This window comes from Episyrphus balteatus, chromosome 3 (assembly GCF_945859705.1).
Source record: "Episyrphus balteatus chromosome 3, idEpiBalt1.1, whole genome shotgun sequence".
In the NCBI taxonomy this organism is placed as follows: domain Eukaryota; kingdom Metazoa; phylum Arthropoda; class Insecta; order Diptera; family Syrphidae; genus Episyrphus; species Episyrphus balteatus.
The window spans coordinates 96,601,722-96,623,191 of NC_079136.1; the positions used below are offsets into that span (position 1 = coordinate 96,601,722).

The 21,470-nt window shown below is 27.7% G+C and overlaps 1 protein-coding gene across 25 annotated transcripts in view; it reads left to right on the forward strand.

Moving 5' to 3' along the window:
• Nucleotides 1-21,470, forward strand: part of LOC129914762 (casein kinase I) — a 110,634-nt gene that overhangs the window by 74,736 nt on the left and 14,428 nt on the right. For 5 of the 25 annotated variants that reach the window (XM_055994127.1, XM_055994130.1, XM_055994138.1 and 2 more), the window contains exons 4-11: nucleotides 1,819-1,845; nucleotides 2,621-2,731; nucleotides 5,004-5,167; nucleotides 15,108-15,222; nucleotides 17,814-18,082; nucleotides 18,158-18,328; nucleotides 18,794-18,871; nucleotides 19,228-19,308. In XM_055994127.1, coding sequence (XP_055850102.1) covers nucleotides 1,819-1,845; nucleotides 2,621-2,731; nucleotides 5,004-5,167; nucleotides 15,108-15,222; nucleotides 17,814-18,082; nucleotides 18,158-18,328; nucleotides 18,794-18,871; nucleotides 19,228-19,308 — 1,016 coding nt within the window. Of the gene's footprint in view, nucleotides 1-1,818; nucleotides 1,846-2,620; nucleotides 2,732-5,003; nucleotides 5,168-9,948; nucleotides 10,101-15,107; nucleotides 15,223-17,813; nucleotides 18,083-18,157; nucleotides 18,329-18,793; nucleotides 18,872-19,227; nucleotides 19,309-21,470 lie in introns of all 25 variants that reach the window. The other 20 variants (XM_055994134.1, XM_055994136.1, XM_055994146.1 and 17 more) reach the window with 11 other exon arrangements.

A 21,470-nucleotide genomic window follows, 5' to 3' on the forward strand; every position in this document is an offset into this window, starting at 1 on the left:
AAATAAAAATTTATTGCAAATTAAAATATTTTGTATTAAAATCAAAATATTAGAAAATTAATTTAAATTTTCTACATTGAAAAAAAAATCAATACAAATGTGTGCATAACATATTTTTTTTTATTATTCGTTTACAATTTTGACTATTTGGCCTTACAATTTCAATATTATAGTTGAAATAGCTAATATATTATATATGGTATAAAAGCCAAAATTGTATGAAATTCGACGAATATTAAAAAAAAAAAAAAAAACAATATAAAATATATTTAATTTTTAATTTGCGGTCACATTTTTTTCAATGCAAAATACATATTTTTATTTGCAAAAAATATTTTTTTAATGCAAATATTTTTCAGTTGCAGTAAATTTTCTTTTAATGCAATTTTTTTTATTTGCAATAATTTTTTTTGTATTTTAAATGCATTTTTCTTAATTGATATTTTTACAACCTTGCAACTATCAATAAAATTTATGAACAAAGTCTCATGGATAAATTAGGTTAAAGTTAGTTCATTTATGCAAATATTTGTCAGTTTTAATAACATTTTTTTTAATGCAAGTTGGAGAGTTAGTCTTGAAGGAAAATAGCTCATTTTGGAAGTTAGTTTGTACAGAAATTGATTTATTTTTAATTTAACCACGACGTTCGTTTTATAAGTCTTACAATGTAGAAAATTATACTAAATTTAATGCTAATACAATAACAGCATCAAAGCAGTTCATCCTGACATGATTATCTCCATAAATATACTGCCCAACTCCCACTCAAAATTTGAGAGCTTCTAAAACCTTTATTGTGTTATTTCATTTCTTTCTTTAATTTTGCGAATTATATTCGGTTGATAAAAAATTCGCATATTGCCTAAAACAAACCCAAATGCTAAATAATAATGTTAAATACTTTATAAGGCTTGAAATAGTTCATGTATCAACATGCCACATGTCTCCAGGGAATTAGATTTCATGCCTGATTTGCGCTTAAATGTGTTTTCAATTTTTTTCAGTTTTTTTTTTTTTTTTTTTTATACATATGTAGATATTGAACGTATGTATACACTGAACATGCACACAGTATATTCCACTCAAAAGACGAGACGACAAAATCTACTTAAGCACATAAAGCCATTGACACAATTACATTTCAATTAGTATCTATGTTAAATGTTCACTTGGATAAGTCTTATATGTTGTGTATCTACTTTTATCTATCTATGTGTACATTTATCTACGCATTTGTTTGCACGCAAAGTTTAAATTGCATCGTATAGTGCTGCAGCAGACTATTTTGTAAGGCAAAATATACAAGGCATATAACCCCTTAGGTATTAAAAAAAACTGAAGCGAGAAGAGAACAAAAATAGTTCATTTTTTATCCTGACTTTATTATTATTGCACTGGAAGATAGGCTGACAGTGGAGTCGTTTATATGGAAATGTTAAAATATTCTTGAATAAATTTTAAAAAATTAAATATTGTTACAGTTTTAACAACTATGAAATGTTGCGTTACCATTGTGTTACCATTTTCTCTCAAAATCTTAAAAAGTTCATTTTAATTTTTGTTTCTTTTCATTCAATTGTTAAGTCTACCCAACCCCACTGTACGATGGCAATATAAAAGTAAAACCTTAAAATTTAATGAACTTGCCAGCATAATGTAGTTTTTTTTTTTTTGTTTAATTCACTCAATTCAATTTATGTTTGTCAATATTCATGTCCAGTCATAACTAAAGAATCTTATCTGTAAAGCCAGATGCAATATTATTTTTATTTTTTTTTTTTTTTTATTTATTTATTTAAATTATCTGTTTGACAGGTCGCCGTTTGTGCGCTTTTGGATCAGGTTCGTTGGAAGTGGAAATGCAGTTTTATCAATCTGTTGTTTTTAAGCATGAAGTTATCAGTTTTTTTTTCTTTGTCGAAGAAAAGGTCCTTTTTTGATTTGGTAGCATGAATATGAACAGTTTATCATTTAGTATAACTCATTTAATTTGTTTATCTACTTATGAAAAAAAAATTTGTTAACATTTTCGCATCTAAAATCATCGACTCTTTTGTTATTTAAAGATTGAAACACTTGATTTTTTAATTTAAACTGCTTCTCAAATGTTCTATATTCTGGGTCCCTATGGATGAATGTATCCTTAAAAAGGATATTTTATATTCAAAAATCTTTTTCGTAAAATGTGGGAGATATTGCTCTGCTGTTATGAACAGCGGGCCCGTGCCGTAACAGGCAACACGATATTATTTGGTGCGCCAGTTGAGTTATTCTTAAATCGTCATGTAAAAAATAATATTTACAGTCGAAAGTATCGTTCGTTTGCATGTCAAAAGTTATTCAAGATGAAAGTTTTTTTCTTATTATACAACGTCTGATCAAAGGTCTAAACAAAAATATATTTTCGACCCTTATAATTCTTTCCAACGAAAATTTTAACGTTTTTTTTTTAAATACATATGTATAAGAGGAAGAAGTTTAGTCTAAAAACAATTTGTTGTTTTGCACGTGTGATTGAAATTTAAACTTTTGTTATTTTCTATAAAATTACTATAATTAACATTTAATTGCTTAAATTTCAAATTTATTAATATCTATTTTTTGTTTCTATTTTCAGGAAAAAATCTTTACAACAATGAACACGTAGCAATAAAAATGGAGCCGATGAAATCAAAGGCTCCGCAACTACATTTAGAGTATAGGTTTTATAAATTATTAGGATCACATGGTAAGTCGTAACCTTTTTATTAAAATAAACAAAAAAAAAAATGTTGTATTTAAATTATTTTTTACAAAAAAGGAAAGGAAATAGAGAAAAGATAAAACAAAAATAGGACAAAAAATCATTTTTGCAAAATAGATGGACTTTCGAAATTGTCGATTCAAAATAATTTCAGTTGAGATCTGATGGTTTATTTATCTCACTAATCAATAAAAAAACAATTACGTCGGTCGTTTTGCAGAAAAAAATCAAGTGATTTGCAAGCTTTTCAAAGAATTTGGCGTCGAACTGTATTTTAAAAACTGAGTCAATTTGGGATTATTAACTGTCCCGTTAGAAACTGGCTTCAGAAATCGCCGGCAAGCCTTCCGGTTTTGTATTGTTCCATTTCTGAAGCTAACTGGTGTTTTTTACTTTGCTTGTAATATGAGTTTTAAGGCCTACCTCTCTTCCTGCTTTGCGGTCTTCCTACTTTTTGAGTGATGGTGTATTTAACATGAAGGCAGTGAGCAGCATATAACTGCTATTTAATCACTATTTCAAAAGCACTTAACGCCGCAAAATACTCTTTAAATTATTTCCTGTTTTCAAATATGTTTGAAAATATGAATAAAAAATAAATATAAATAAAAAATAACTCGTTGAATGCCACTAAAACAATGCTATTGAACTTATCTGTTTCGTCATCATCATGGTATTTTTTCCTCATCTTTGTGTTTTCATCCTTACCCAAATCATTAGATACGAAAAACAGAGTGCTCATAAAAAAGTAGTGAAATTTTAAAGAGCTGAGAACATTTTCTGAAGAAGAGCAGTGAAGTTACAAAGAACACAGAGTAGTTTTGCAAAAGCAGTGAAATCTTTAAAAGCGTTTTTACTGTTCTTTTGTTTACTTTATCGCTTCATGTTCATCATTGTATAAGAAAAAAGAATACAGCAAAAATATTAAAGAGTAATCACAACTGTTCTCTGCTCATTGGAAGAGCAGAGCGGTTTAAAGCAGATATAGCAAAAGAAGCTTCAGGTCTAATCAGTTGTCTCTAATTTACAGGTTATAGAATGTTGAAAGATTGACTTTGCCATTGTCTTAGAAATTTCCATTTTTCACAAATATTTTTTGTGCCAAAAAGAATATTTTTTATGTTCCAATTAGATGCAGTTAATCAAATTGAGAGTCAATTTTTAAAACACAAAATGATATTTAAGTTTAACGAACAAATTAATCAAGTACTCTTAAATTATAAATAACGACCAATAACTGTTATTGGTTTATTACCCTATAAAGAATGATCAAAGTGTTGGCCAAATTTAAAATACAAAAAATTAATTTTTATTATTGCAGTGTTGTCTGTCAATTATATTGGATTTATCTACATATTTTAAAATTTAAGACTGCAAAAATCTACAAACATTTATATTCGTGGCTGCACACCGAGATAACGAAGATTTAAAAATATTTTTGATGCCACGAATTACAATAAAAAAAAAGACGTTATCTGTACACACTCGAGGGGTATTAAATTATTTAATAATGAATGATCGACTATTGAACTGATGAATACATTGTGAAGCTTTGATAAGAAAAACAAAAAGAACTTTATGCACACCTGTGAAAATTTAATCCTTTTATATTTAAATTCAGATAATTAAAACGAATATCTGCAAAAAAATCCAAAAGAATTTCAATTTATTCGACGAACCGTTTATGAAGTTTCATTGAATTTATGAAATTATATAAAGGAGAGCCATGTTTTTTCTGTTCTTTCAGATAGTATTTCCAACCGTTTTTTATTTTTTATTTTTTCAAATAAAGGGTCTTTGAGATCTTAAATTAAATATTTTGTATTTGTCTTTGTTTTGTTGCGACTACCTTGAAAGCTTAGTGAAATTTTGCAAAAATGATTTGACACATAAATACGATAAATAAATGGTAGTAAACTACTTTATATGTTAAAATTTATTTTTTGTTTAGTCATCCTCTAAGCTCCAATTTTTTGTTTTATTTAAATTTTATTTAAAACAAATTATAAAATATTATATTTCCCAATTAACACCTCTATTCCCTATACTAAAAAAAATATAAATAAATAGATTTTCTCAAGCATATTCTTCGGGGATAATAAAACCAAAAAAAAAAATACCTCTACAAAGAAATGCAATATATTAATTTTTTTTATTCTTTTATGATGAATATTTCATTTATTTAGCAAATTAGCAAAAAAAAAAAAAAGAACACACAATAACTATTATAAATACATATAATATCCGTATTTTTAAGATAATTTTCCAGAGGGTATACCACGTGTCTATCATCTGGGCACATGTGGTGGCCGTTACAATGCCATGGTATTAGAATTATTGGGACTATCATTAGAAGATCTCTTCAATATTTGTTCCCGTAAATTTTCCCTTAAGACTGTTCTGATGATAGCTAAGCAACTAGTAAGTTTTTTGTTTTGTTAATTTATTTTTTGCTTATTTTTTTTCTCTATAATTTTATTTCTTCTTTTTGTTGTTTTGGTTTAAAATTTACTTTATTTTTACAATTCACTGTTTATTAAAACAAAATATATATTTTTGTTTTATTTTTGTAGAAACCAAAAGACAAAAAAATTTCGAAAAAAAAAGCAAAATTTTTTTGAATGCACACTATACTCACGGAATAATAATTTTACTCACTATTAATTGTAACTAAAAAAAAAAATTAGTAAGAAAACTTAAAGTTACATAAAAATAACCCAACAAGTTGGTTGGGTTTGAATTGATTTTTTTTTTTAAGTTTTAAGACAAGTTTAAAGCACACAGTGGTATAGTGGTTATTGATAGTAATTTAAGGTGTATCATTTTTTTTTTACAATTAAGTTTTACTTTTCAAACTTAGGTTCTAAAATTAGAAATAAAAACTTTGCAGATGTTTCATTTTTGGCATATCTGGTTTTGATTGTTGTTGAAACTATCGATCGTACAAAATTGTTAAACAGAAATTGCAAGGATTGATTTTTATTTTTTTAATTGGCTTTCATTCCTTAAACCATATTAACCAATTTTCATTCTCTGCAAGTTGAAATCATCATATTAAATCAATATAAAAAAAATTTTATTAAATCAATATAAAAACTTAAGTGATCAAATGAAGCAAATTTATAATTGCTGTGTGGATTAGGTGTGGTAACCAGGGTTGTAAAATATTATTTTTTTAATGCATTTGTTTTCCATTAATTAAAAAAAAATTTTACTGCAAATTAAAAAAAATATATATATTTATTGCAACTGAAAGAAATTTGCATTAAAAAAAATTATTGCAACTCAAAAATATTTGCATTAAAAAAAATATATTTAATGCAAGTATAAATATTTGACATTAGACAAAAAATGTTATTACAACTGAAAAGTTGTATAAAAATACTTTGCATTAAAAAAAATTTTATTGCGAATAAAAAAAATGTGTGCATTGAAAAAAAAAAATTCAAAGCAAAATGTATGCATTACATATTAATATTCGTCGAATTTCTTACAATTTTGGCTATTTGAGCATATGTTAGCTATTTCAACTATAATATTGTATATTGGCCAAATAGTAAAAATTGTAAAAAATCCTATATGAAAAAAAAAATATTTAATGTACACATTTTGCATTGGTTTTTTTTTTAATTCAGAAAATTTTTTGTTTGTTGCAACAAATATTTTTTAATGCATTTTTTTTTATTTGTAATAAATATCTATGTTTTTTTTTTTTAATTTTCAAATGCATTTTTTTTAACTTCTTACAACCGTGGATTAAACTATGTACATGTTTTTTTTTTAACTTCTAAGAATCTGGCAACAGAATAATAAGTCCATAAAAAAAATAATTGCCGATTTTAGAATGTAAAAATTGCTGAACCACTGTTTTCATATTTGTACAACTGGCAATACATTTCACAAAGTTAATGTATCCAATTTTTTTTAAATTAACATAATGCATCTGGCCATATTTTATTTCTCACGAAAATTAAAAAAATTAAAAAAATTTTTTCGAGGAAACTAAAGTGACTTTTTCTTAATCAAATTTTACTTTTGAGGAATCGGATATAAAGGCTAGCATAAGAAGTTTCCCGACGGATAGGAAAAAGGTCATAGGATAACCAGGAACAGGGCTGGCACTATCAAACTATCTTAATTTTCCAAAAAAGGTTTTTTTTTAACAAAAGATGTAGTGTGTTTTAAAAAGGAATAGTTTTTAAGATCAGATCAGACAAAAAATTGTATATGAAATATTTCCACAATTTCTTAGTGAGTTGAAAATAATTTAAAATTTCTTTTAATAATTTTACTTATAAGCAAACATTTGTTATTTGGAGTTGTTTTTGTATTGTCTCTTTTTGTCTTTAAATGAAGTAGATTTCCCAAAAAATTTTTTGTTTAATATGTCTCACTATAACCACAGTGTTTTTTTTTTTTTTAATATCTTGTGTAAAATATCTTATCTGCTCAAAATATTTTATTTGAAATTTAAAAGAATAAAACAATATTTAAAAAGCGAGCTAAGATTTTTTTCTCCGTGGGTAAAACGTGCAATCGGAAATTCTTTGTTTCAATATCTTTATTATTCGTTAAGTGTCTCAACAGCTGATAGCGCGCAAACAAAATGATATCAAAGCTATAAACTTCAAAAACTTTAGGCGAAAAATAAAACATTCCACTGATGAATTAACACGAAATCTTTAAGTATCGTTGTGATAATACCAGTTTTGAAATAATGTTATTTCATTCTGCATTATAAATATAACGTTTTAATATTGTTTCGTTAGTTTTTGCGTATAATTATTTTGTTTAATTTTTTTTTATAATCATTCCTATAAAATCAATCACTCATTTTAGTAACGAGCAGATAAATCCCTTTAAATAAATAGTTCATAGTTTTGCTTTGTTTCATAAATTAATTAAAAAGTAAACTTAGTTTGTTTAAAATTAATTAATACAAAAAAAAAGTTATATTCTAGCATTAAAATTAACTACTAAGCCATAATGTTAATTTTATTATTTTTTTGTTGTTATTGTTGCAGTTTTTTTTTTTTTTTATTTTTTTCTTGTTTTGTTTGTTTAAGTAGTGCATTGTTTGTATTCTCATTTTATATATCTTTTCTCTGTTTCTGTGTGTTTAGAATTGATTTATTTTATTTGAGAAAGAAAACAAAAATAAAATCAAATAAATAACCAAACCATAGCTTGGCACCACACTCTTACGTATAAAAATAAATTTAAAAAAAAATCAACACTATATCATTTCACCTTTTTGAACGTTAAGGAGAGCATCGTTAAATATCAAACTAATTTGAAATTGCAATAAAATAAAAAAAAAAATTGCATTCATTGTATTTATTTTTGTTATGTATAAAAACAAACACATATCTCGTTTTCTTTCTTTAATATTATTATTTATTTTTATTATTTAATAATTAACTTTCAGTCTCTACCATAACCACTACACTAACCTGTGTGCACGCTTGTATCTCTTTAAAAGAAAGAAAAACTTTAGGATCATAATTCTGTCTAAGGATTAAATTTACTATTTCAATGTAGGTAGGTTACGAAATATATTTTTTTTTTTTTTTTTTTCTTCGGGTTTTCCTAGTTTTTTTTTTAAATGTTTCTCAAAAAATTACTCATATCGTTAAAAATAAAAACATTTTTTTAATACATACATACATACATAATGTAATGAAAATTTTAAACATTTTTAAAACAAAGTGGTGCCATTTTTAAGAAAATATTAATCATCACTAAAAACGATATTTCGAAAAAAATTCATTGAAGTTTTCAATAAAATGATTTTTCAAATAAAAAAAATGTAACATTTAAAAACAATCCAAACATTTGTTTTTTGAAAATTTTATAAAATTTTAATACATATTACGTTTCTTAAACACTTCTGTAAATTAGTTCAAATCAGTTCAGCCGTTTACGATTAACTCAGACATAAAAAAAAACGGTTGTATGGCAGGTTCAAAAAATTATTATTCTTATTTCAAAAATAAGGTCTTAAGAGGCATAACACACAAAATCAAAAGAAATGCCATTTACGGACAGGCAAAATCAAGGTCGAACAATTAATGTTTCTATTATACTTGATGTCTAAAGAACTACTTCTAAGTCTACATTTTATGAATTAAATAAAAAAAAAACTCGTAAAATATAATGTAAACACATCCAAATATAAATAATGGTATGGTTTGAGGTTAAGGTGTTAGAGTTCCTTAAAGGTTCTTTTTAACAGCAAAAAAAAAAATATTTTTCGCCCTATTATTTAAAAAAAAAGTAAATGGTAAATGTACATATAATCATTCAAAAGTAAAAAAAAAAGTAAAGAGAATTATGAAAACCTCAAATTTTAGTTTCTATTTTCGAAAACCTTAAATCAACAGAATTATGATCCGTTCTATCCAAAATATGTGTATATTCATTCACTGATCAAAAAAAGACCCTTTATCATTTTAGTTGTAAAGAAAACAAAATAAAAAAAAAAACCGTGGCTCGCGTGCGCTAAAGTAAGTTTTGTTTTAACTTATCACTATACAAAAAAATAAAAACAACCAAATCAAATATGCTTCGAGAATTTCTATTTTCAAATTTTTAAACGTCACACATGTATACATTGTATATCTGTGTTCGTTTAAAAATTTAAATCCATCAAAATAAAATTTTAAAAAAGAGATATTTTTATATAACCTTTAAAATTAATAATAATCTATAACACCCTCAATCCATTTTCAATGATAGACAAAAAAAAAAACAGAATACTCCCTCTTCTCTCCCAATGAAGCAAATAGTTAAATATAAATACGAAAAATAAAACATATTAAATAATGAAATTCAAAAAAAAAAAAAAAAAAACTTGTTTTTCTCTTGATTTTCCTTTCGATTTTTTGTTTTAATTTTGTTTATTGTTTTGTTTTAATGTTCTTTTCTTCTTCTCTTCTTCTTTTTCAAATTCGTGCGTTAAAAACAATAAAATTCCAAACGGAACAAAAAAAATATGAAAATTTACAAAACTTTGCGCGCCAAAATCCATCTCCCGACGGGGTCTACACGATATTCTCCTTAAACGCGAATTAAAAAAAATACAAAAAACAAAACTTCAAAACCAAAAACAAAAAAAAACATTAAAAAACAAAATGTAAATATAAAAAAAAAACACACAAATATACACACGCATAAATTACACACGTTAACATGACACACAGCAGAGGGTGTCCCCGAAGTATATTACTTCGGACCATGCGGCAAATACAATGCACTTGTTATGGAATTGCTTGGTCCATCACTTGAAGATTTATTTGATATATGTGGCAGACGATTTACTCTGAAGACCGTACTACTGATAGCTATACAATTAGTAAGTACATTATAAAAAAAAAATTAAGAAAAAAAAAAACAAAAAAAAACATTACAGTTATAATTATGTAGGTAAATCTATATACTATACTCTTCATATACATTAAATTATTTTTTTTTTAATCTTAAATTATTTTTTTTTTTTTCTTCTTAACTAGGTTTAAATGAGTAGACTATTTAGATTTTTTATTTTATTATTTTTTTTTTTCTTAACTATGGCTTTGTAATTTTTTTTTAACCTTAATAACATGTTCATTAAAATGATATATATTTTTGTATTTTTTCAAACATGCATCTGCTTTATGGTATAAACATGCAACTAAATATAATTTTTTTTAATATTAAATTTGCAATGATTTATGTTAAGTTTTTAAAAATATTGTTGTGATTGTAGATTTTTAATATGCTCGATATAAATATATACATAGGTAGAGGGAAAATTTTATAAACGTAATTCTGAAACATTTATTTTTAACAATATTATCTATTATCTCTGTATTCAAAGTTTTAAAACGATTTAATGATTTATCTGTCTTTTGCTATATTTTTTTAATGGAGGTATTCTGATTCAATTCGTTCACGACATGCTCAACATGACTTCGACATTCTGATTCTATTAAAACATCATGTTGTTCAATGTTCACCCCCTTTTAAAACAATTTTTGAGTGTCGTATAGCATTCCCCGATTCAGAATGCATAAACAAATAAATTAAATTGTTTTAAAATAAATTCGTTTCTCAATTGAATTAAACGAATGATTTACCATATTACCATTGAAATATGCTAAATAAAGCAAACGAAACCGGTCCAAAGTCAATCTGATTTTAAGGAGTTTTGTAGATTAAAATTGATTTTATTCAAAATACATTTCGTTTCTCTTAAAGCCCTCCACCTTTGTCAAGAAACTCACAACGTCGTCCTTTTTCATCCTGTTCCATATATAATAACTTCAGGTGACCTAAAAGTCTTAGCTAGCTGTAAACCGTATGAAAAAAGGAGTTTGAAGCCTTCCAACTTAGAAATTCGTACATATCCGTTTTTAATTTTGTTAGATCCACAATTATTGGTTGCCATATCAAGCCATTCGCGCGAATCTTTGAGCTGTCATTTTGGATAAACGATAGTCTGCCAAACTTAAAGTTCTATTCATTGTAATAAACCTTTCAATTTTTCGTTTGAGCCTTTTTTTTTGACAACAGTTTTTTTTTTGCTTCTTTAAATTGACAATTTTTCGGCAACATTTACTACATTCCAGTAATAGGTTAATCAAATACTAACGAGCAGTACAATATTTTTGCTGCCGGGTACAAATTAGTTAAGTAAAAAAAATCGATTTTCGGATTTTTATTGGACTCGGATTTTTTTTCTCTTTCGGTTGGTCTTATCGCCATAGCTCTATCGTATCTCTTTCCGTTAGAAGTGATTCGGTACAAAGGGTTTAAGTCAAAAAAATTTAAAATTGTGTGGTACTAAGGGCGTAAGTTGACTTAACTCCTTTGAATTTGCATTCATTTTTAGTTTTTAAATAAAAAAAAATTGATTATAAGGGGTTAAGTCAAGAGGAAGACAGAACACAAAAAGCCATTTTTCTAAAATATTATATTAGCTCAAAAAGAGCTCTCACATTTGGTAGTTAATAACATTGATATTTCCAGCTTTTTTTTATAAATTAAACTTTGTTATCAATGTAAACAAAGATTTTTCTTGACTTAACTCCTTTGGATCAAGTTTAACACAATTTTTTTTAAAGAACGTACATTTTCTGATCAACAGCATATGGATATTAAAAAAGAATCTTATAGATGATATTTCTGCATCATTACTTTTTCAAAATAATAAAATTCAGGTTAACAAACAAAAATTGAAACGTCAATTTCATTTTTCTCAAAATAACCATTTCTGACTTAACCCCTTTGTACCTGGCGCATAAGATATATCATCTGAAAAAACAGAGCTTCTATAAGGCTTCCCTCGCAAACCATGAGATTAATTCATCTAAGGAAAGTCTAAATAAAACCGGCCTTAGTGTGCATCCTTGCCTGACCCCTGATGTACTTTGAAATCAATCAGATTTTTCTTCACTAATCCACACACAAAAGCTCAACTGTTTTCAAAGTTCAAGGAAATTCCATTATCAAACAGTTTATACCCAGTCTAGCCATAAATATTGACACAATTTTAAATGCAATTATTTTAAGTCAAGTACTGGTTTCACTCTTTGGTATAATACCCGTTATTTAACCCGTTGCTTTTATACTTCTTTGTCCCGAAAAAAGTATTTGAGTAACCAACCTACATTTTTGTGAAAAAATTAGTCAAAACTTTTCTAAACCACTGTTTTAGAGTGCGTTGTTAAGCCTCCTAACCAAACGATGTTTGCGAAATGAGATAAACAAATCAGAAAATCAATCAAGAATTCCTAAAACGTACCCGATTTCATGTCACCAAATGATTGGCCCGTTGGTAATCCTAACCTCAACCCTTTGGATTACAAGTTGGGGTGCATTTTTGAGGGAATAGTTTGCTCTACTCACCACGGAAATATTAGGGCTCTAAAGCGAATCATTGTTCGTGTTGTTGATAACTTTCCAGTCAATCAATTCGGTAATGCGTTTAATGATTGGCCAGTGCTTCTCAAGACATTCGTTAACGAAAATTGCTGTCGTTTTGAATAAAATTTTTCAATACTAAAGCTAAATAATTGAGAAATAAGATAAATAAGTTCGTTCTGGAAAATAACCATTTTGTGTAAGTTTTTCCTTGTATCAGCATTTATAATAAGAGATTTCTGATGTTAAGAACTTAGAACAATTTGGCTTGCAGCCGACGATTTCCGAAATTATTTTAATCTTGAACTCCGATAACAGCGTTTATATTCGATTGAAAAATTGAAAATCTCCCCTCAAAGAAATAAAAACAGTTTGGTTTTAAATTTTTAGTATAGAAAGATGCAAATACAAATATTCAAGACTTATAACTTAACAATGAATCGGTATAGGAAATCAAAATAAAATGAGTCATAAATACATATCTCTCTAAACCCATGAAAATGATTTCCTTAAGCAATATCCAATAATACAAAAAAAAAAAAAATAAAAATCAATTGAAAATGTAAACACCTTCACAAAGTTAAACATACATAGTATACCATGAAGTTTTTTCTTCCATTAATCCAGACGAGACGATGTGTGCAAAATGCATCGAACTACCTTTCCTACATTCCATCTCTATATATATTCATTTCGTTGAATTTTTCTATCATTTCTCTCTTTTTCTTTTCTTTTTTTTCAATGTCTGTGGGACACAAATTCACATTATAGAAGCAAACGATATTTCACCCGAAATCTCGTTTGAAAATACCCTACAACCATATTGAAAACATCTATACCACAAGTCTACAACCCTCTGCGCCGAGTCGAGTATTCATGAATATCCTTCTACTTTCAATGTGTATTCTTTTAGCAACTAAACAACGTTTGGCATTCGTCCAGATTACTCGTTTCCCCACACACTTGATGGAAAATCCAACAAAATCTCTCACGTAGTATTTTCAACAACTCACAGTACGGTTAAATTGTCTAGACACATTAAAAAAAAATCTTTAAACTAATTTTTTGAAGATAAATTCAGCACTGAAGTTGAAATTGAAATTGTTGGTACCGGAAAAAATTTCTTGGGAATAAGTTTGTGGCGCATGAAGAACCAAGCCATACTGACTCAGAACTTTTAATTATTCCTGAATGCCTGTAGTAAGTCTGCCCGAATCGAGGGGACCTACAATTTTTTACCGACTGAATTGAGATGTATTTATTCATGACAATGATACTTTTGGTCTTTTGGAGGCTTCTCCAAGAGTTCGTGGAGACTGGCTATAACCTATAAATTCTGTCGTCACAAACCCATGGCAATAACCATTTGGAACTGGGAGTCCTTTTTGGGAACGACTTGGATTATTTCCTGATTTAAAAGCAAATTTTCATGCTTTTTGAAATATATATAGATTTTGATTCAAAAGCTAAAAACTTTTCAATTCTAAATTTTAAATATTTTGTTTAAATAGTTGGAACTCATTCAAAACGAGTAAATGCTATTACGTTTAACTATTATTTAAGAAAAAACTAGACCTACTTAAAAAAAAAAAGGAATTAAATGTACTATTATGATACCATTACGTTTTAGTTTAAACGAACAGCATAAAGCGGAAATTTTGCAACTTTTTATTTTAATATTTTAATCTTTGAATACAATATTAAAACTTAATTTTATAATATCTAATCACAAGGACCTAAAATAATGAATAAAGTATGAGCTTTGCATGTTTTTATTTTTAATAGAAGTAACTAATCATTAAATAATACATAGAGAGATAAGATAAAATAATTATAAAATGTATTCAATTAAAAGATCTGCACTGTAACTACTCCTTCAATTCTAAGGAAACAGCACACAACAACAAAAAAAGATAGGAACTAGGTATACGTACGACCCAACTATGAAGAGGTCTTGGTTGTCGAGTGAAAAAATATCAATGCAATGTCATCAGTCAATGAGACTAAAGTGACATTTTTTTGCTTTTAAATTCAAGGATAAACTTTACTTTTGAATTTTTTTTTACTTGTATTTGCTTTTTTTTTCATTTTCATATTTAAAACTTTTAATTTTAAATACATTCAGGCAAAATATATATGTAAAACAAAACAATATATAGTATTTCGAGTCATTCATGCTCATTATCGCTAGTTGAGACACTGCTATGTAGCTTTATTTTTATATAACAAAAAAAAACAAAATTTATAAATACATACCTATTTTTTATAAATAATATAATATTAAAATAAAAAATCATTTTATGAAGCATGTACTTTATTAAAACTTTTTAATAATTTGCTTTTATATTATGAACTTTATTAAAAAAAAAAAACTTTAACATTATGAACTTATATTTATTTATTTTTTTTCTACATTAAAAGAATTTTCTTTTCTAACAATGTTTTAAATTCTTTTTAGCTCCACCGGATCGAATATGTTCATAGTCGACACCTAATTTATAGAGATGTTAAACCTGAAAATTTTTTAATTGGTAGAACATCAACAAGACGAGAAAAAATTATTCACATAATTGGTAAGTAAAAAGATTAGTTTTGTATGCTAGTCTAAGGTACACTTTAAAACTTTTTTAAACATACTCATTGAAATTTGAAAAATAATTTATGAAAACATCTAAATATGTATGAATGTTAATTTGTTTGTACCATACAAATTAATTTCTGAAAGTGGGCTGGGTTTACAAAACAAACTAAAAAAAAAATAAATAAAAAAAACACTCAAAACCCTTTGGTATTTCAGAAAAAATAGTATACTGAAATGCGAAAGAGTTTTCATACATTATTAAACTTGAACTGCCCGACTTCAGATACATTTTATTGAAGTTCTTGATAGTGAGAGGTTTCATATACACTGCCTTCCCTTCTTCTTTTCTCTTCTTCTTCTCAGCAATTGGACCTTCATTCGTTTGGATAAGTACTCGCAGTAATATAAACTCGTTTAAACACTCCTTAATTTTATTTAGGATAAATTAATACTATCTATCTTTTACTCCTAAACAAACAACGGCCTCCACGAATTTCAAGACGAATTCATTGATCTTTGTACTTTCTGCTGGAATTGTACTTTTGCTGATATCAATTTAACATTCGTGTAAAAATCGTTGTTGACGAAACATACAATCAAAGGAAAAAAAATTAACTCCCAAAAATTAATATTTTCAAGAAGCGGTCCACCATCATAAGTTTTTTCGATGCTCTCCCGCCCCAATATATGCAATATGCATGGAACATTTAATTTAATTAACAGCGGATACTGCCAATCGGAGACTGCCAAATTTAGTCATACTTCATACAGCGATCCTTTCTAAATACGTTGGCAACAACATTAGTACAGATGACGCCTTACCTAGACTTCAACAAGTCAGTTTACCTTACTCTAATGAGTCGACTCTCGCCATCTTCACTGATGGCTCGAAAATGAATACTGGGGCTGGTGCAGGTTTATACTCAAAAAACCTCAATCTTGCCAGTTCTTTTAGGCCCTCCGATTATAGCAATGTCTTCCAAGCCGAGATATTGGTAGTAAAAAATGCTGCTAACCATGATGGTCATATCACCTGCTGACATCACCTTTTTCATTGATAGCCAAGCGACAATAAAAGCGATCTCTGCCATCTTAATCAATTCAAAGCTTGTTTCTTGTTGTCGCGATTGTATGCAGCATAATGTAAGACTCTCCTGGATTCCCGGCCACTGTGATGTGTTCGGCAACGAAAAAGCGAATGAGCTTGCAAAAGAGGGCTTGTTCGATCTCTCATAGACCATAACATCAGATTCCCACAATCTGAAGTAAAACAAAAAATTGCCAACAATATTCTTCAAAAAACCAAACTATGGCTGAATTACGACAAAAGAAAAATCCAGTAATATCTTACTTCTTAACAAACCTTCCTTAAGACCCCTCATAGGCGTCTTAACGGAACGTAACCTACTCGGCTACCACAAAAAAGAAGATGAAGCTTAGTACCGATGATCTATTTAGAGGCTGTGGACGAGCAGGAAAACACTGCTCACTTCCTCTGTCACTGTCCAGCACTCTGCCGCACTAGAAAATAATTTTAGGGAACTAATTCTTTAATGGTCAAGTGGCTCGACCAACCATAGGTTTACACTTTTTCATGAAGTTACAATACTTCAGGGAATCACAATGGTGTGGTCTAAGTGTGATGGTAAAAAAATCAACTGTCAGCCCATATAACCTAACCTAAACAATGTGTTTAATGACGCTATCTGAAACAGACCTGATTTTTCTTTTGAGGCGCCATATTAAAACAGATTTATAAAAACTGTTAAACGTGCTGGTTGTTGTTTTCTTGTCTGACGTTTTTCATGAAACGGTTCTGTTCTACTTTTTTTCTCACTTAATAAAATTTTTAGATTCAGCCTGTTCCTAACTTACGAAATAGGGTTTCTCAAAATCATGGTGCCCAGAAGAAGTAAAAGAACAAGCTTCTCCAGCCAACTCTATCCATAGCCAGCAGCTTCAAGTTTCGAACGCCAAGTTGATTGAGCTCCCCTTCCAATTATTGCATGCACCAATGATAAAAGCCTTGTATATGTAAAGGTATACTTAAGTTGCTCCATAGAGAGCTTTGATGGTCAATTTTCTTCTCAAACAAAACACTGGCGTATGTCCATTACTAACTCAGTTGAGTTCGAACTTCTAGAAGTTTTTCATATTTGCAGCACACAGATCTATTTGCGATGTCATAAAAGAACTCAATGGTACGTTCAAATCTGCTGATAAATTCCCGGATTGTTCTAATTGAACAATCCGCTGATTAGTTATTATGAGAAATCCTTCATATCGCTATTATTTTTATTATCTTCACCAAATCGTCCATTACATTACATTATTTTGTGGAATCTTTCAGTTCAAAAATCTCTGGCAAATCAGAAATATAAGTACCAAAAAATAATATATGTATATGTATGTAATGACTGAAAGTATTCTTAGGGGGTTTATTTGGAACTATATTAGTCTCTCGAATAGCGAAACTGCATTGGTTTATAATATTATTATCAATATGTATCTTATCATATCAATTAAATCCTACAATTTAAATAAAACGAATAAATAATATTTTCTCTTTTCTCTTATTTATAGATTTCGGGCTGGCCAAAGAATATATTGATTTAGATACAAATAGACATATACCATATCGGGAACATAAATCATTAACGGGCACCGCACGTTACATGTCAATAAACACACACATGGGCAGGGAGCAATCAAGACGTGATGATTTAGAAGCATTAGGTCATATGTTTATGTACTTTTTAAGAGGTTCACTGCCGTGGCAAGGTCTTAAGGCTGATACACTTAAGGAGAGGTATCAGAAAATTGGTGATACTAAACGTGCAACGCCTATTGAGGTAAATTTATACTATACTTAATAAACTCCATAACTAATACCATTACCATTTCTTTTTGAAATTTTTGTTAAAAAGGCGCTTTGCGATGGTCATCCGGAGGAGTTCGCAACATATCTAAGATATGTGCGGCGATTAGATTTCTTTGAAACACCAGACTATGATTTCTTGCGAAGACTGTTTCAAGACTTATTTGAACGTAAAGGTTACGTGGATGATGGTGAATTCGATTGGACAGGGAAGACAATGGTAAGTTTCAATATTTCATTTAAAAAAAATTGATTTGTTTTTTTTTCTTTTTGATATTATTATTTTATTTGCATTCAAAATTAAAAAATTCACGCAAAACGATTTTTTATTTACCTACTAAATACCTTGAAGAAAATACCGTCATTGTATTAAAAATCAAAAGTCCATATGTAATTTCAAGACAATTTAAAAGAAAACCAAAGAAAAGGCTCAGCAACACCCAGAAATTTATAAAATTAAAAAATATATTATAATTTTTCAATAATTTGTGCTGTATTTTATATAAAAATAATAATTTTAATATTTTGTTTGTGTTTTATATCTATAATATACATTTTTTTTTTATTGTTTTTTATGCTGCATGTTTGCATCTTTATTTTAACCCAACTCCCGTTTATATAACAAAAAATACAATTTCCAAATTAAAACAAAAATTATAAAACAAATATTCATAAAAATGTCAAGACAAAACAACAAATGGAGGCAATGAAGGCAATCAAAAATGCACCTCCTTCACATTTAGGCAAAAATGAATCGGATAAGGTATTTTTTCTTCTTTTAAATGGTTTTTAGTTTAAATTTAATTTAATTTAATTTTTTTTTTTTCATTATTCAAATGCGTAGGAGAAAATTAGCTAGAACACAAAAAAAATGCTAAATTAGGATATTGATGTATTGTTAAAGCTTTTTTTTTTTTGTTTTGTCTCAGGACATATATTTATTGCCTACAAGAAATAATATAAACAATTATATATGTTTTATGTTACATATAATTTTTGTTAACTGTTTTATTAACAATTAATTAAAACAATAATTTTATTATAAATAACAAATTTCATTTGCTCGAAACAAATCATTTACTCACATTTGTTATTTTAACTTCACTTTCTTGTTTTTAGTCAACACCTGTTGGATCTCTTCAAACTGGTCATGAAGTCATCATTTCACCAAATAAGGATCGTCATAATGTTACAGCTAAGGTAATAGTTGCACTCTTATGTGAATAATTTAATAATTTAATTTAATAATAATAAATTAATGAATTAGTACATAATTGGTATTTTTAAGCAAACACACTTCATGAAAATTTTATGTGAAGAGATAGAGAGACCCAATTAATAACGCATGTTGAATGTTGTTGTCGTTCAAAATTTAATTAAACAAAATATAACTGAGGTTAACTGTTATCATCACTAACTTTTGTAAAGGTGGTCGGGAAAGGAATTTCGCTAAAATTTCTCGGCTTCAAAGTTCAAAATGAATAATGTTTAAATATTTTAAAGTAATTTAAAAATTAAATCTACGCCTGCTAGCGTTGTACCTATTTGGTTCTTCCTTAAGATTATTCAAATAAGTTCTTTAAAAGATTCAATCTTCGTATAATAGTTTAAGGTATAATTGGCTGACGACTATAAGGTTGTCATTCTTATGCTAGAGGATGGCCCTTTGTGTAATCTTCGTACACGTGAATGCATTTAAAGCTTACAACAAAGGAAAGTAGATTTTTATGGTCAATGCTGGCTAAATTACTGAGGTCATTGTAATTATTTTATTTCTTTAGTGTTTTAGATTTAATTCAGGCCAGAATTGTTTTTTTGGTCAATTAAGTGGGAATATTGTTACACCTTAATTAGGGAACATCTTACTATTCAAACCATGAGTGCTCTACATTCAAATATCGTGAGGGAGATCAAACGTTAAATATCTAGGGTCATTCTAAAAGAAACTTGTTGAATGGGAAGATAAGCTAGATATTAGTATTAGAAACGAAAAGTGCATGTCGTCAGAAAAAAATTAAAAGAATTCGATGTTGTTCATAGAAAGTCATTGAAAGGTACAAATAAACAGTTGTTGATAGAACCGACCTTTGAGAAATCTAGTTTAATGAATGTAATCAGATGCCTTTCGCTAAAGAGCGTAAAAAGACAAGCCATCAAACCCGCAGTGGACGTCTTGCTACGAAAATTGCACTGTCTGTCATTCAGAATTTGATGGTTATTCATTTCACCATTTTACATGGTTCCAACCTTGGAAAGTGTGCAATTGGTCGATAATAAGATGACGATTCACTTTTTTTTTAAATGGACTAAAAAAAGCAATTTTGGATCTATTCGGAAATATGCCAAAAAAGCAGGATACTTCGAAAATCTTATGAAGGAAATTTTTTAAAAAAGAAAGATAGAAAAGCTTAAGATTGTTTATTGAAATAAACGTCTGCAAAAGCTTATAGAACAATGTATTCAAAAGTATTAGAAATAATCTCTTTAAAAAAATGCAGCTAGACAAATTATTCAAAATGAATATAATGCTTTTCATGGCCCAAATTTCCTCTGAAGCAATGTGAACTAATAACACTGTGCTAGTCGAAATTCTTGACAGGCGCGCGAATAACTGTTTCGCCATATTTCGGACCCGAGGAATCCATTGGCATTATTAGTTTTTCGATTTATCGGTACGACTTCGAACAAAATTTTTTTTGAAAGTTTTTTCAATTATTTTGAGAATTTTCCACTGTTTTTAGTCATTTTTCAATCAAAAACATTGTTTATATTGCTAATAAATCTGCTCAAACGTTATTTGCTACATTGTAAACAATTTTGAAGAACTTATTTGAAAGTTTAGTGATTTTTTTTGAAAAAATTAAAAAAAAAACGAAATTTTTTATATTGTTATCGTTTTTTCACTGTTTTTGTTCTCTTTTGCACAAATACATAGCATGTTTTCCATTAAAAATTAATTTAACTGTTAATTTAGTGTTGGTTAAACATTGACATACTATCGATAGCATCGATAACAAAAAAATATCGAGTATATCGATACTTCACAAAACTATCGATAGTTTCAATACTTCCAAATTATTTTACCACAAGGTTACCGATATTATCGATAGCTTTGAAATTAATTAAACACAATTTGAACTACAAGTTAAGTTTTCGTTTGACATTGGATGTAAACAACGAATTAACATAGTGTTTGGTAGATATCGATAGTTTCCATTGTCGATAGTTTTAAGAAAAAACTATCGATAATATCGGTAGCCTTGTGGTATAATAATTTGGAAGTATTGAAACTATCGATAGTTTTGTGAAGTATCGATATACTCGATATTTTTTTGTTATCGAGTAGAGTGAATTAAATGAAT